At 51.2% G+C, this 12,622-nt stretch overlaps 1 protein-coding gene across 1 annotated transcript in view; it reads left to right on the forward strand.

Annotated features, from left to right (window-relative positions):
* The window catches only part of RXRG (retinoid X receptor, gamma), a 22,639-nt gene extending 10,384 nt beyond the window's left edge, over window positions 1-12,255 (forward strand). Inside the window, exons 2-10 of the mRNA XM_009320626.1 lie at window positions 154-413; window positions 3,585-3,729; window positions 4,418-4,597; window positions 7,943-8,103; window positions 8,858-8,987; window positions 9,612-9,744; window positions 10,524-10,615; window positions 10,850-10,955; window positions 11,828-12,255. Coding sequence (XP_009318901.1) covers window positions 154-413; window positions 3,585-3,729; window positions 4,418-4,597; window positions 7,943-8,103; window positions 8,858-8,987; window positions 9,612-9,744; window positions 10,524-10,615; window positions 10,850-10,955; window positions 11,828-11,975 — 1,355 coding nt within the window. The 3' untranslated portion in view covers window positions 11,976-12,255. The remainder of the gene's footprint in view (window positions 1-153; window positions 414-3,584; window positions 3,730-4,417; window positions 4,598-7,942; window positions 8,104-8,857; window positions 8,988-9,611; window positions 9,745-10,523; window positions 10,616-10,849; window positions 10,956-11,827) is intronic.
* Window positions 12,256-12,622: the final 367 nt, after the last annotated feature.

The raw sequence follows: 12,622 nt of genomic DNA on the forward strand, positions 1-12,622 counted from the left end.
TTTTGCTCTTCCCCTTCATAGCATACGGCACGTTTGCTGGTTGGCTTTGAGTCTTGACCAGCATCTAAGCTGCTGCAACCAAGGCTGGGCAGCTGATCACTGTACAGCCAGCCTTGCTCATAGTGTTTTTAATCGTTCTACTTCTCCCTGTAGATTCCCCTGTTCACGCCAGCTCCACATCTGTGAGCCCGTTGTCAAGCCTTTCCACAGGAAATTCGGTGGACGGGCACCACAACTACCTCGAGGCCCCTGCGAACGCCTCCCGGGCACTGCCGTCCCCCATGAACGCAATCAGGTCTACAGTGAATGCACTGGGCTCGCCGTACAGAGTCATCGCGTCCTCCATTGGCTCACACCCTGTTGCTCTGTCCTCAGCCCCGGGCATGAATTTTGTGACACACGCCAGTCCGCAGGTAGGCAGATGTGCATACTTCGCTACAATTCATGGTGTTCAGGCTGGGTAAAGTCCCAAAACTTGAGGGATTGGGTTGGCTGGTGGGGAGTCTGGTGTGTTTTGGCCACTTAGGGAGATCAGCTGTAAAGAACAATTTCCAGCATGTGAATCTTTCTGCATAAATCCCCCCGGCACAGACACAGAGAAGACACCTGTATATATTTCAAAATACCCTGCACAATAAGGGGAGAGAGCTAATCCCCAGGTCTGTTCTCACCATGGGTGCAGTCCAGTTCCCCTCCACTGCATCTATTGCAGTGTGTATAACTACTGTACGTGGAAATAATCGGGATAGCCAAGGGCTGCAGCATGTGAAGCATTTCCCTTCTTCCTGCAAAAGGATATCTGCTTTGTTTCATTATTTGGAAAGGAGACAGACCTTCTAGAGAGAGACAAATGTTAATGCTAAATGCCAGCCACATACTCTGTGTTGCATATAAACTTTGCCTGGAGAAAAATGAAGTGCTCCCGTCCTTGCTGTCTGAGCTCACTCAGGTGCTGAGGTTTCCCCTCCAGACAGGGGGGAGACCCAGGTGTTAGGGTCGGTGCCTCCCCAGAACCATGGATGGGCTGGGAGCCTTCCGGGGTGGCTCTGTGGGGCAGGGACAGGGACAAGCTGCCCCAAGAGCCTGGCACCACCTCTGGCATGGCTGGGACCAAGATGGCAGTGTGGAATTTTGATAGTGTACTGAAATGTTCTGGGAGTCCAGATGTAAGTGGAAATTCTGCCTTTTGTTAACAAGACTTTGTGTTTTATTGGTGGGACCTGAAGGTAGGGAGTGCTCAAGAGCTTCATGGCTCCCGCTGAAGAAGCAGTCCCTGAGCCCTCTCTGCCCCATACCCCGCTGCTACTCCATGGTCTGTCTGAAGCTCTTCCTAGCACCTGCCACTGAGGCTGGGAGAGGATAGTATGGGGAGGCCCCTGAAGAGCTCTGAGAGAGAATAAGGGTGTTTTGGCAGGTTTGGCTTACCTTTCACCACCATCTTCAACTCCTGCATGGGTCTGGGCTACCTGCAGTGGGTGTGCTGGGCATCCTTCCTCCCCTCACACCACCCAGCTGTTCCCCATTGACCTGACAATATTTGTGCCTGTGGCATCCAGGGCAGATACTTTGTGGTGGTGGAGCTGGTGGCAGGATTGGCTATGTGGAAGCCTTTCCTTTGGGGTTGCGGATGCTCCAAGAAGCAGTTTCCCCAGTCTGGACACCATGCCAAGTTCCCAGCTCTGAGGATTGGGTTTCATTTGTGTTGCCTCTAATGCAAGGAGACAGCTGGGCCTTGGGGATTCAGCAGGGAGGCAGCTAATGGATTTGGGTTCAAGCAGTTGTCCCAGATATCATACATGATTGCACTTAACCTGCAGGAGTCAAGCTCCGAGGACACCAATGGCTAAAACTGCCCCGTTCCCCCCCCACCATACACCCTCTCTCCCTGTTATTGTCTCAAAGTGCAGCCAGAGAGAAAGAAAAGGTGGTGCCTCAGCTCTGAGTAACATTTTAAACCATAAAAAGTTCCTCCTGGCTCAGCATCTTGCCAAGAAGAAGTTTTCAGGGTAAAAAAGGTGGCTGGACACTTGTGGGGAGGAAGCAGTTGATTTCTCCTTTCCTTGGGCCAAGCTCAGATTTTGAAGCATTAGGATTTACAGCTGCCTGGGCTGGGTCTCTGCTGGGGAGAGTGAACCTTTGTTCCTCTGGGCAATTTTTCCTTATACACTTTTATTTTCCAGTGGGGCAAAACAACCTGGCTCCTAATGTGGTAATTTTTGCTGGACAATTTGTATTTTCAATGTCATCAGACCTTTTTGAAGCTTTGAAAATGAAGGGACAGTGGTGAGGGAACATGAAAACAGGCTTCACCTTTTTATTTTTCTAATGACTGGTCCAAAAATCCCAATGGGATGAACCCTTCTTGTTCTTTGCTGAAATTCCCTGTGGAAATTATTATACTTTTTCATGGGAAATGGGCAATTTCTTGGCACAAATGGAGAACTTGCAACAGCATGCATGAAATCTAGTGGTTTAGATGTTATGGAGACTGTAATGAAGGCTGTAGCTGGATTTTCATCCAAAGCCTCGTTTTCTGTCCCTGTTTCTGCCCTCTTGCTGGGAAGAAGAACTTTAGCTGATAAATTGGGGTGACTGTTAAAAACAAGCTCACTGATGAAGAAACCATCCCCAGCCCTCAAAGCATGGCAATGAGAAAGATGATTTGATAGTGGTTTTGGAGAGACGCTGCTCTGCCCAGACAGCTTTTGACAGGACGTGCTCAATGGCCCTTAATCTTCACTGCCCTGCCGACAACAGCTCGAAAGCAAATAGCAATAAAACGAAGCCCTGGGCAACGTCAGGCTTTGGTCTCTAATCAATGTCGGTTTGTAACCTTTAACTTGCAGCAGCCGTGAGCAGCTCCTGGGAATCTCAGCTGGGGGCTCTGGGCCGTTTGCCTGTATCTCACTGCAGCTGATTTTAGACGCTCAGCCTGCTCCCTTTTTTTTTTTAATCTGGCAACCCCAAATCTGCAAATCTGCTGCGTTCTCCAGCCTGTGATAGTGTTTGGGAACCTAAGTCCTAGGGAGCGACCAAGATGGCCATGTTTTCATGCGCTTATGCAGATTTGTGTATCACGAGGCAGGGAAGGTAACCCACCTTTTTTTTTTTTTGAGAAACATCATTACAGCTTCCCTAGCCATGCAGCACTGCAGGTTTAATTGCAGCAAATCACCTGGCTGCAAAGCTCTTCCTTACTAAGCTGTTAGTGCTCGAGGCCGCAAGCAGCCAGTGATCAGCACCCTCTAATGAAGCAGGCAGGATCCCACCAGGAGGAGGCTGTAACTAAGCAGCTGAGGGCTGCTGCCTGCCCTTTTCCAGCTCTGCTTGGTCCTGGCTTTGGTTACAGCACCAGGGCAGGGTGAGAGGCAATATCTGCTACCAGGCATCTGCTTAAGCCCCTCCAGCTGGATTCACCAGAGGATGTCTGTCTGCCCATGGCAGCCCCATGGACTTGCTGGAGATAAGCTTGTGGGACGAGCCCAGCAGGAGCAGCAAGGGAGGGGTCAGCTCGGTTTGGGGATGGTTTCATTGAGGTATGAGTCTCGACCCTCTAACCTGTCTTGTGGCTTCTGCTTCTGCAGCTCAACGTCCTGAACAATGTCAGCAGCTCGGAGGATGTCAAGCCCTTGCCGGGTCTCCCTGGGATCGGGAACATGAATTATCCATCTACAAGCCCAGGATCCTTAGCCAAACACATCTGTGCCATCTGTGGGGACAGGTCCTCAGGTAGGAGGTTTTCTTTCTTGGGGAAGGCTTTATGCAATGAAAACTCTTCTGATGCAAGGCTCGTGCAGGAGTGAACACTGCGGAGGCTTGCTGGGGCCATACTGGCATTGGAGGATTTGTAGCTGGGTCTGGCTTACCCAAGGGCATGCTGTCTGTTTTGCAGATTAGTTGCACTGTGCCCAAAAGAGGGCAAACCTATAAGCCACGCTCTTCTCCCTTATGTGTATAATCTCATTTTATATTTTGTCCCTGTTTATCAAAGGTAAATATATCAAAATTGCTGTGTTCTTATTTACCTGTTCTTTGTATTAGCTGGGCTTTGGCTGTGCCTGGGTTTTCTCTCCTACACCAGAGACCTGCAGCCTGGCCATGCCTTGCAGACCCCCTCCATATCAGTGCACCCCATTTGCTACCTATGGCTTTTCTACACTTGCACTGCAGCTAAGATGTGGCTCCACATCCTTCTCCGGGGACGTGGTCCCTCTTTACCACAGGAGAGCGGTGGTCCTATAGTTTGACTGCTGCTGGTCACTATTCCTGCTAAGAGCCGCTACGGCCAAGTCAAGCCCGATAAGGTGATACCCTGCAGCCAGTTTTTTTCACCTTTGGGCTTGGTTTGAGCTCTTCCACGCTGGAGAGAAGGGCAGATGCCTGCCTGCCCACTGATGGCCTCCCCTTGCCTCCCCAGGGAAGCACTATGGGGTATACAGCTGTGAGGGCTGCAAAGGCTTCTTCAAGAGGACGATCCGGAAGGACCTGATCTACACCTGCCGTGACAATAAGGACTGCCTCATAGACAAGCGCCAACGCAACCGCTGCCAGTACTGCCGCTATCAGAAGTGCCTCGCGATGGGGATGAAGAGGGAAGGTATGTGTGGGCTGGTGAAAGGAATGGGCTTATAGGAATTTTCCTTACGTTCATTAGGGTAGATCTGGCTCTTGGTGTCCCTCCAAGGCTGGAGCATTCCAAAAACCCACACTGACAGCTTCAGGGCATTTTTGACCTCGTTTTGTAAAGGAAACAAAGGCTGATGGGGAAGCTACTACACTGTATTTTTCTTCCCATCCCACCTAAACACACATACTGGTGACTGTTGAACCTATTAACTGATTATGACCCAAGCTTGCCTTTAGTTAGTGGCCCTTAATGGCCTGCACCCCTTGGACCCCTGTAAACCTCTGCTGTGGACAGCACTGGGCAGTGAGGAGTCCTGCAGCCTGCTTGTTTCCTGTGTGAAGAGCAACCTCCTTTTTCGTTTTCAGCTTGCTGGCTTCATTTGTCACCATGTAATTCTTGCACTGGAAGATAAGGGTGAATGATTTATTTCCATCTTTTATTTTATAGTTCTCTGTCATTTCCACCCTTAACCTCACCTTTGGAGATGAGCTCTGGTACAGCTCGCATCCTGTGGTGTTTTTGTGCTGCAGGAGAGAGCTGTATGGAAACAGTTCATGCAGCCTCTTCCATACTCCACATGCACTCACTACAACCCCAAAGGACTGTGTTTCTGGCCCAAACCACCTAAGGTGTTGATCTGGAGCAAGGATCCTACCTGAAGCAGCTGGACTTAGAGGGATTTTGCACTGACTTGAAGGAAGCCTCCAAGAGCTGCTGAGGGTGACGTGTCTGCCGTGGGTCCTGCAGCCCTGCCTCTTTCCCACACAACTCTGGAGAGTACGAAGGTCTTTGTAAAAGCCACCACCAAGTGAGTCTCTGCTGCAGGGAAAGGCAAGCCCAACGGCATGGGTGTTTATCTGTCCACCTCTGCCCGCTGCAGCTAGCTGCTCCTTCCTTGGTGGAGCAAGGACCGCTGAGCTGGATTGTCTCCCAGATTATACTGACAGATGCAAGGTCAGGTAGTGACAACCAGCACAACATTTAAGCTGCTTTTTTCCAGGGTAAATGCCGCCTCCGGGGTTGAATGCTAGTAGGCAGTGTAGCTGTCCCTTTTGGAGGCCACACCGTCTCCTGCAGAGCACGCAAGCCGCTTCCTGTGCGGGAGCTCAGACTGTGCAGGGCAGAGCCTGGGGAAGTAGCTGTAAGGCTGGGCACAGGCTGAGCCTCGGCCTGTTCCCTGTAGCATCATCAATACTGTGCTGCCTCAATCGCTTAGGGCAGCGGGGGACTGCGAAATGCCAAGCTTGAATCAAAAACCTAATCCCAGGCACTGGTCTCCCTTCCAGCTGGGTGCAAAGTGGTTCAGAGGACCAGGGTGTCACTGCAACTTCCCTTTGCAGAGCATGAAAATTTAAACCCCAGGATCTTGGTAGATCTTGCAGGGGTTTGGCTGCAATAATCACAGGGGCTTTCCGGGAGCTGCAAAAACTGGGGACAGATTGCAGCTTGAACAAGGAATCCTGGATGAGTTTGGGGGCTGAGTGGTAGGACTGGTATTTCCTTGGCGTGCTCTTTCTTCCACTAAGATTTTCATGACTTTAGAAACACTTCCCCAGCTTCTTCCTGTCCATTACCCTAAAGAGGACAAATGCTTCCCCCAGCTGGCTGGCACATATGTGCGTCCCATGTTGCCCTCCCTCGCCAGTGCCAGACTGGATGCCCCACTGAGCCATCTCCTTGGGTGCTGCCAGCTCCCCAGCAGCTGGGCAGTGCTGGGAAGCACATCCTCCCAGCTGGGAGAAACGCAGGGAAGTGCTGAGCATTGCAAAGTGGTCATGAGTCTCAGTGCTGAGGAACCTCCTGTGGTTTGGCCCTTCCCCAAAAGCACCCTAACAAAAGCCAGGGTAAGGCAAGGCTGATGCAAGGGCTTATTTCCTGACACCACTGCAAACAGCAGAGCTATGGAGACAAATGGGAAAGAAGTCTCCTGATACTTGTATCTGACCTAAAAGCTTGTCACACCCTTCTTCCAGCAGCACTTACCTAATCGAAAAAATGGGGATCAAATTCTCCTGCAGGCTTGCTGTGAGCTGTAGGCTTGCTGTGAGCTGTGGGCTTGCTGAGCTGGTCCCTTCCTTGGTGTCCCCTGGTGTTTATGCAGGTCCCCTCTCCTCTTAAAGGACTTTTAATCCCTTGGCCTTGGTGGTTTTCCCACTCCTCTGGATACTGACTGCCTGGTGCTTAGCTAACGGGTGGGGAAGCCATTAAGCTGTTGAATAGTGAAGCACCAATGTCTGCGTGGCAGGGGCCAGCTTTGCAGCCAGTTTCTCCCCCACTCAACCTTTCATTTCAGGTGTATAAATGCCTACAGCTCAGTACAGGCTGTTCTTTGAGACCAGGCCAGCTGGCCTACCTGTCCCTTAGGGGTTACGGGGCACTTTGGGCCCCTGCCTGGTGCTGTATGCTCACACAGAGGAGTGATGCTAGCAGGACTGTAGTTTTGGGACATTTCTCCTCAGCAATGAGCTAAACCGATATGACACCTGCTGGTCACTTTTTTTTTTTAGGAGGATTTTCTTATTTCCCTTTGGGATTTCTCCAACAAAAGTGTGCACCCAGGTCTTCTATTGAGCACAAGGCTTGGCATGCCGTATACACATGTCCTACACTGACCTGTCCTCCACACACCCAGCGGCCCTGGGACTTAATAGCTGAGATCTGGAGAGAATTTCAGTGACTCTTCCTCCAGCCAGCAGATATTTTGGAAAATGTACAGAGATGGGAGAAGAGAGTGAGGCGTGGGGGCATTCAGAAGTGCTGGGAACTGCTTTCTAGCAGGGTGGGTTGGGAAGAGAGGTGGTGGGGGGAGAGGTGACACCAGGGCTAGGCCAGGCTGGGTAAGCGTTTGCTCAGGAATGAGGCAGGCAGCGTGTGGATCCAGCTGGGGGTGAGGGACCGTCCAGCCCTGCTGCTGGATGCTCTGGCTGCTGTGGGACAGTTCAAAGCACGCAGTGACAACAGCAAACCTCAGTGTCTAGGTGCTGGGTCCCTCCTGCCTCCTCCAGCATCTAGTGACAGCCGAGTCCAGGCTGCCACCTGGAGGTATCAACTCCTCTTTCCTCTATTCTGGAGCTTCATACCTTGGAAATCACAACTTTTTGTCAAATTTAAAGGCCACTGATCTACAGCAACCCCAAAGTTATTGGGGGGTGGTGGGGGCAGCCATTTTAATGGACGTACATCTGAAATATCCATTTATTTTCTGTCCTCCCCCTCCTGAGGGGGTTTCTCATCCCTCTTCCCAGAGGAAAGGGGACCCACTGTGAGCAGGTAAGTGTTGCTGTGGGTGTAAAGAGCCACGTTTCTGTCCTGCAGCTGTGCAGGAGGAGAGGCAGAGGAGCAGGGAGCGGAGTGAGAACGAGGCCGAGTCCACAAGCAGTGGCAGCGAGGACATGCCTGTGGAGAGGATCCTGGAAGCTGAGCTGGCAGTCGAACCCAAGACGGAGGCGTACAGTGACATGAACACAGAGAGCTCAGTAAGGGGCACTAAAATCACTTGCAGCTTGAGATGAGAGCCTTGGAGGTGCGATTTGAAAAGATCATGTGATCTTTTCATGCTAGCCCCATGTGAACGGCTAGCATTTTGCAAGGGGTTTTTGCTTCGCACCGCGTAAAAATCGCCAACAATTTTTCTTTTGAAGCTACTCTGAATGACAACTAGGAAACAGCTTATGCATTATTTTACTAGCATTTTTTCCAGTTCCCTTTGGTTTCAATGAGTAGATAGGGCAATACCTGGATGCCGGAGAGTCTGAGTCCTGTGCTGGCTTCCACAGTTGCACAGCCCTGGGCACTGCTTGTCTACCCCAGTGACCAAGACTGGAATGGAGCTGGACATAGCAGATTTACTGCTGTAGTCTTACTGGTTTGGATAAAACTGCTGTTCATGCCCGTTCAGAGGCTTCTTGATGGCTTTTAGATGTGCCCTGGGGAGCAGGACTGCAGCCTGCCATGCAGGACTTGCTTTGCAAAGAACAACAAGTAAACAGAAAAGTCTAGTAACCAGCTGATTTGGCTGGTTGTAGAGGGGATGGTAGTAATAAATATCTTCTCTTCCCAACAGTGCACAGCTGAGATTATTGGCAATTTGATCTTTTTTCTTGTGGTTCTGAGTATCATTAACTTGATCCAATACTGTGTGCAGTGCAGACAGTGATTATCAAAGATTTTACATTGACAAGTTCTCCTTTTTTCCTCCACTCTTTTCCTTTTGATATCATTCTTAATTAGACAAACGACCCTGTCACCAACATATGCCACGCGGCTGACAAGCAGCTCTTCACACTCGTCGAGTGGGCCAAGCGAATCCCCCACTTCTCCGACCTGACGCTGGAGGACCAAGTCATTCTTCTCCGGGCAGGTAACGTCCCCCACTTGTGACCTCTGGGGCTATTTGTGGTACCCCCATCCCTCCTCTGGGCTGTGTGCATGCCAGCCAGGCTGGATGGTGGAATGGGAGATCCTGAGCTGATCCATCCCTGCTGTCACAGGGTGAGCAACCTATACTGAGCCATGATGAGCGGTTGGCAGAGGCTGTGGATGGGGCAGTGGAATCTGCTATTTGTTCCCCTCTTCATGAAGATGTGTAGGAGGGCTGGGGGAGAGTGAATAAATGTGTCTTGTTAATGCAGTTCCTATAACTGCAGAACTTAACTATGTGTGGGGCACATTAGTGTGTAATGTGCAAAACAATGAAAAGGGGTTGCTGATGCAAGGAATATGGGGTTTTGTGGGTTTTTGGGTGGTTTTTTTTTGTGGGGTGGGGGGTGGGGGTGGCAGTTTGACTCTTTTTCTGCACCTTCCTCACTGCTGGTCAGGGTTTGCCACTCCTTGCAGTGTTGGCAAGGGTGCAGTTGGTACCTGGGCTCCCATCTCTCCTGTGAGCTGAGTCTGAAGCCAGCAGGGAGAAACCAGCTCTCCTGCTCCATGTGGGACTGATTTTTTGCTGAACTGCCTCTTGTGTCCTGCACACCTCCTCTTGCAGGCTGGAATGAGCTGCTCATTGCTTCTTTCTCCCATCGCTCCGTGTCGGTGCAAGACGGCATCCTTCTGGCCACGGGCTTGCACGTGCACCGCAGTAGCGCTCACAGTGCTGGTGTGGGCTCCATATTTGACAGGTATGTGGCCTGTTTCTCTCATGCCCTATCAGTGGTGGCCAGGCTGGCTCTGTCCCTCCCCTCTGGAAGGGAGGCATGTCCTTAGTGAGAACTAGAGCAAACCTGTGGTGACTTGGGGCAGAACTAGCTTAAAATGAGGAGGGGACACTTGACTGGCTTAAAAACCAAGAATGGGATGAAAGCAGCTTTGAAAGGGATTTGCAGCTGCAGAAGCACATCCTTGGTTGGGTGTGCAGGGAGAGGAATATTTCTCTGCCTTCTCTCTAAGAGTTTACTGTAACTGGATCTGGAGCTAATACTGATCAGCAAGAGCTTTAGCTGGCAAAGCCTTAAACCCCAACTTGCTCATATAATGACCGCACACATACTGTCTATGCCATGCCTGCTCCCTGCCTGGCAGGACACCGCATTACCACTCTTACATAACTGGCATGCGTAAAGGCAGTGCCCATGTTTCGCACAGTGAAATGTGGAGAAAACCCATGTGGTTTTCCCCAAGTGAATGCAAACTGTCCTCCATAGTCCGAACTATGCCCGAGCACAGAGGGCATGTGCTGAGAAAAGTGAGAACGGGAATGAATTTGATGCTCAGGTCCATGAATGCTGCTGATGCACATGTAGAAGAGCAGTGTGTGGTATGGCTGTCCCTCAAAGCTGCCTCTTCCTGCAGAGAGGAATTGGGTGTATTCCCAGTGCCTGTCCCAGATGCTTTTCAGCCCCCAGCCTTGCTGTCCATACCTGTCTCTGATTGTCTGCTCACCCATGTTCCCCACATGCAGGGTTTTGACAGAGCTGGTGTCCAAAATGAAAGACATGCAGATGGATAAGTCGGAGCTGGGGTGCCTGCGAGCCATTGTCCTGTTCAACCCAGGTAAGTCTGAGGCCTGGGGCAGTCCTAGGTGACACGCATGCCCTCAGCAGGTCACAGGCAGGAGGGCTGTGGCAGTGAGCCTCAGGACTGCAGACAGATTTGTCCCAGTCCCTGGGTGCATGATTAAAGAGAGCCCGAGTTCTTTCCCGCCCATGCACGCAGTCACTCTGCTGGCAGTGGAAAGGTCTCCTCTGCAGTGATTTCTTCCTTACCTGTATTCTCTCCCTCGTCCAGATGCTAAGGGTTTGTCCAGCCCCTCAGAAGTGGAATCGCTGCGGGAAAAGGTCTATGCCACATTGGAAGCCTACACGAAGCAGAAGTACCCTGAGCAGCCAGGGCGGTGAGTGTCCCCAAGCAAGGCAGGCACCTTAGGGCAGCACAGTTCCCACCCTGGGAAGAGGAGACTGAGGCAGGGGTGTCTGCGCTACTTCTGCCTGAGCCACCCTGGGCCAGAGCCCCCGGAGCAAAGGAAGGGCAGAACACCAGCCAAAACTGCCCGAGCAGCACAGCTCCCGCAGGCTGGCCTGTCCTCTCAGTGCCCTAATCCTGGGCCAGAGCCTTTAGGGTGCTGGTGAGATGCAATTTTCTTGCTTTTCAATCCAATCCTACCCTCTGCTGGCCAAGCTCTCAAAACGCGGGCAGCCGGATCCTTCCTCATCACCGCCAGTCAAGTGATGTGCCCAAAGCATCTTCTGCTATTTTTGGCTCTGGATGTGACCGCAGAGCGCTGCAAGCGGGACATGGGGAGGGGGAGGCAGTCTGCCTGCTGCACCCCCTTGCAGCTGCACTTCGAAACAGGAGGCAGCGGCTGGCAGAGGCACTGCTGAGGGGTTGCGGACCCTCTCTGGGGCTGGGGATTTTTGAAGGCTGTTTCAAGAAGGATTTAAATGGCACCGTGGAGATGTAAGTCACTAGCTCAAGTCTTGGAGAGAGAATCTGGATGTATCTGATATATCTTCTTTTTTCTTTTTTTTTTTTTTTTTAAGTTTTAAAAATGCTAAATTCTGTTTTGAAATGATACATATTCCCTCCACACATGCGGAGAGAAATGCTTATTTTGAAAGCATAGGGGAATCTAAGATGGAGAACTCTCCAAGGCATTTTTGGGGAGGATTTGGGCTCTGCTCTCCTGAGCCCCTGGCACAGGCTTGGAAACACATGGGAGAGGGTGGCCAGTGCCTCCTGCATGCCATTGACTCTGCTCTCTTCCAGGTTTGCCAAACTCCTTCTGCGCCTGCCGGCACTGAGGTCCATTGGGCTGAAGTGCCTGGAGCACCTCTTCTTCTTCAAGCTGATTGGGGACACCCCCATCGACACCTTCCTCATGGAGATGCTGGAGACACCCCTGCAGGTCACTTGAGGGTCTGGCTCCACTCTGGCCAGACCCTGGCCCCCATGCCCCTGCACAGCCTTCCACCCCTTTGCTCTGGGCCTACAAGAGCTCAAGAGATGTCCTCCACCCTCCACTCCTCCTCGGTGGGATTGTTGTGTTTTTGTACAGATGTAAATCACCCCCTCTGACCCTCCCTGGCCTGGCCGTGGGGGGATCACAGATCCTTCAACCAGCTAGCCATTCCCCTGCCCCTCCTGTACAGTTAATTGCTTTAAATTATTTTTTCACTCTCAATAAAAGCCAACAAAACAAATAAAATAATATATGAGAGAGGCACTGACTGGAGCTGGTAGAGCAGTGTCCTCTTTTGCTGCGGTCACAGGTCCGGCTTGGGATGGGGCTGAGGGGCTCTCTGGAGACTCTTGAGCAGCCCAAATCAGGGCAGGAACATCACTCGGGATATTGCTGCTTGTGCTGATGCGCACAGTCCTCTGGACAAGAGAGAACAGGTATTGTTGCTTCTTGCTCCTGCTAAGGAAAGACCTGGAGAAACTTGCTGCTTTGAACCAGAACATTTCATTCTACCATCTTAAAAAGGAACTCTTGGACTCTGAATTTTTAAAGTAATTTTAAAAGTGACTTTTTAGTGTGCTTTTTCTTTTCTGAGCTAGTCC

This window comes from Pygoscelis adeliae, unplaced genomic scaffold (assembly GCF_000699105.1).
Source record: "Pygoscelis adeliae isolate BGI_AS28 unplaced genomic scaffold, ASM69910v1 Scaffold402, whole genome shotgun sequence".
NCBI lineage: Eukaryota > Metazoa > Chordata > Aves > Sphenisciformes > Spheniscidae > Pygoscelis > Pygoscelis adeliae.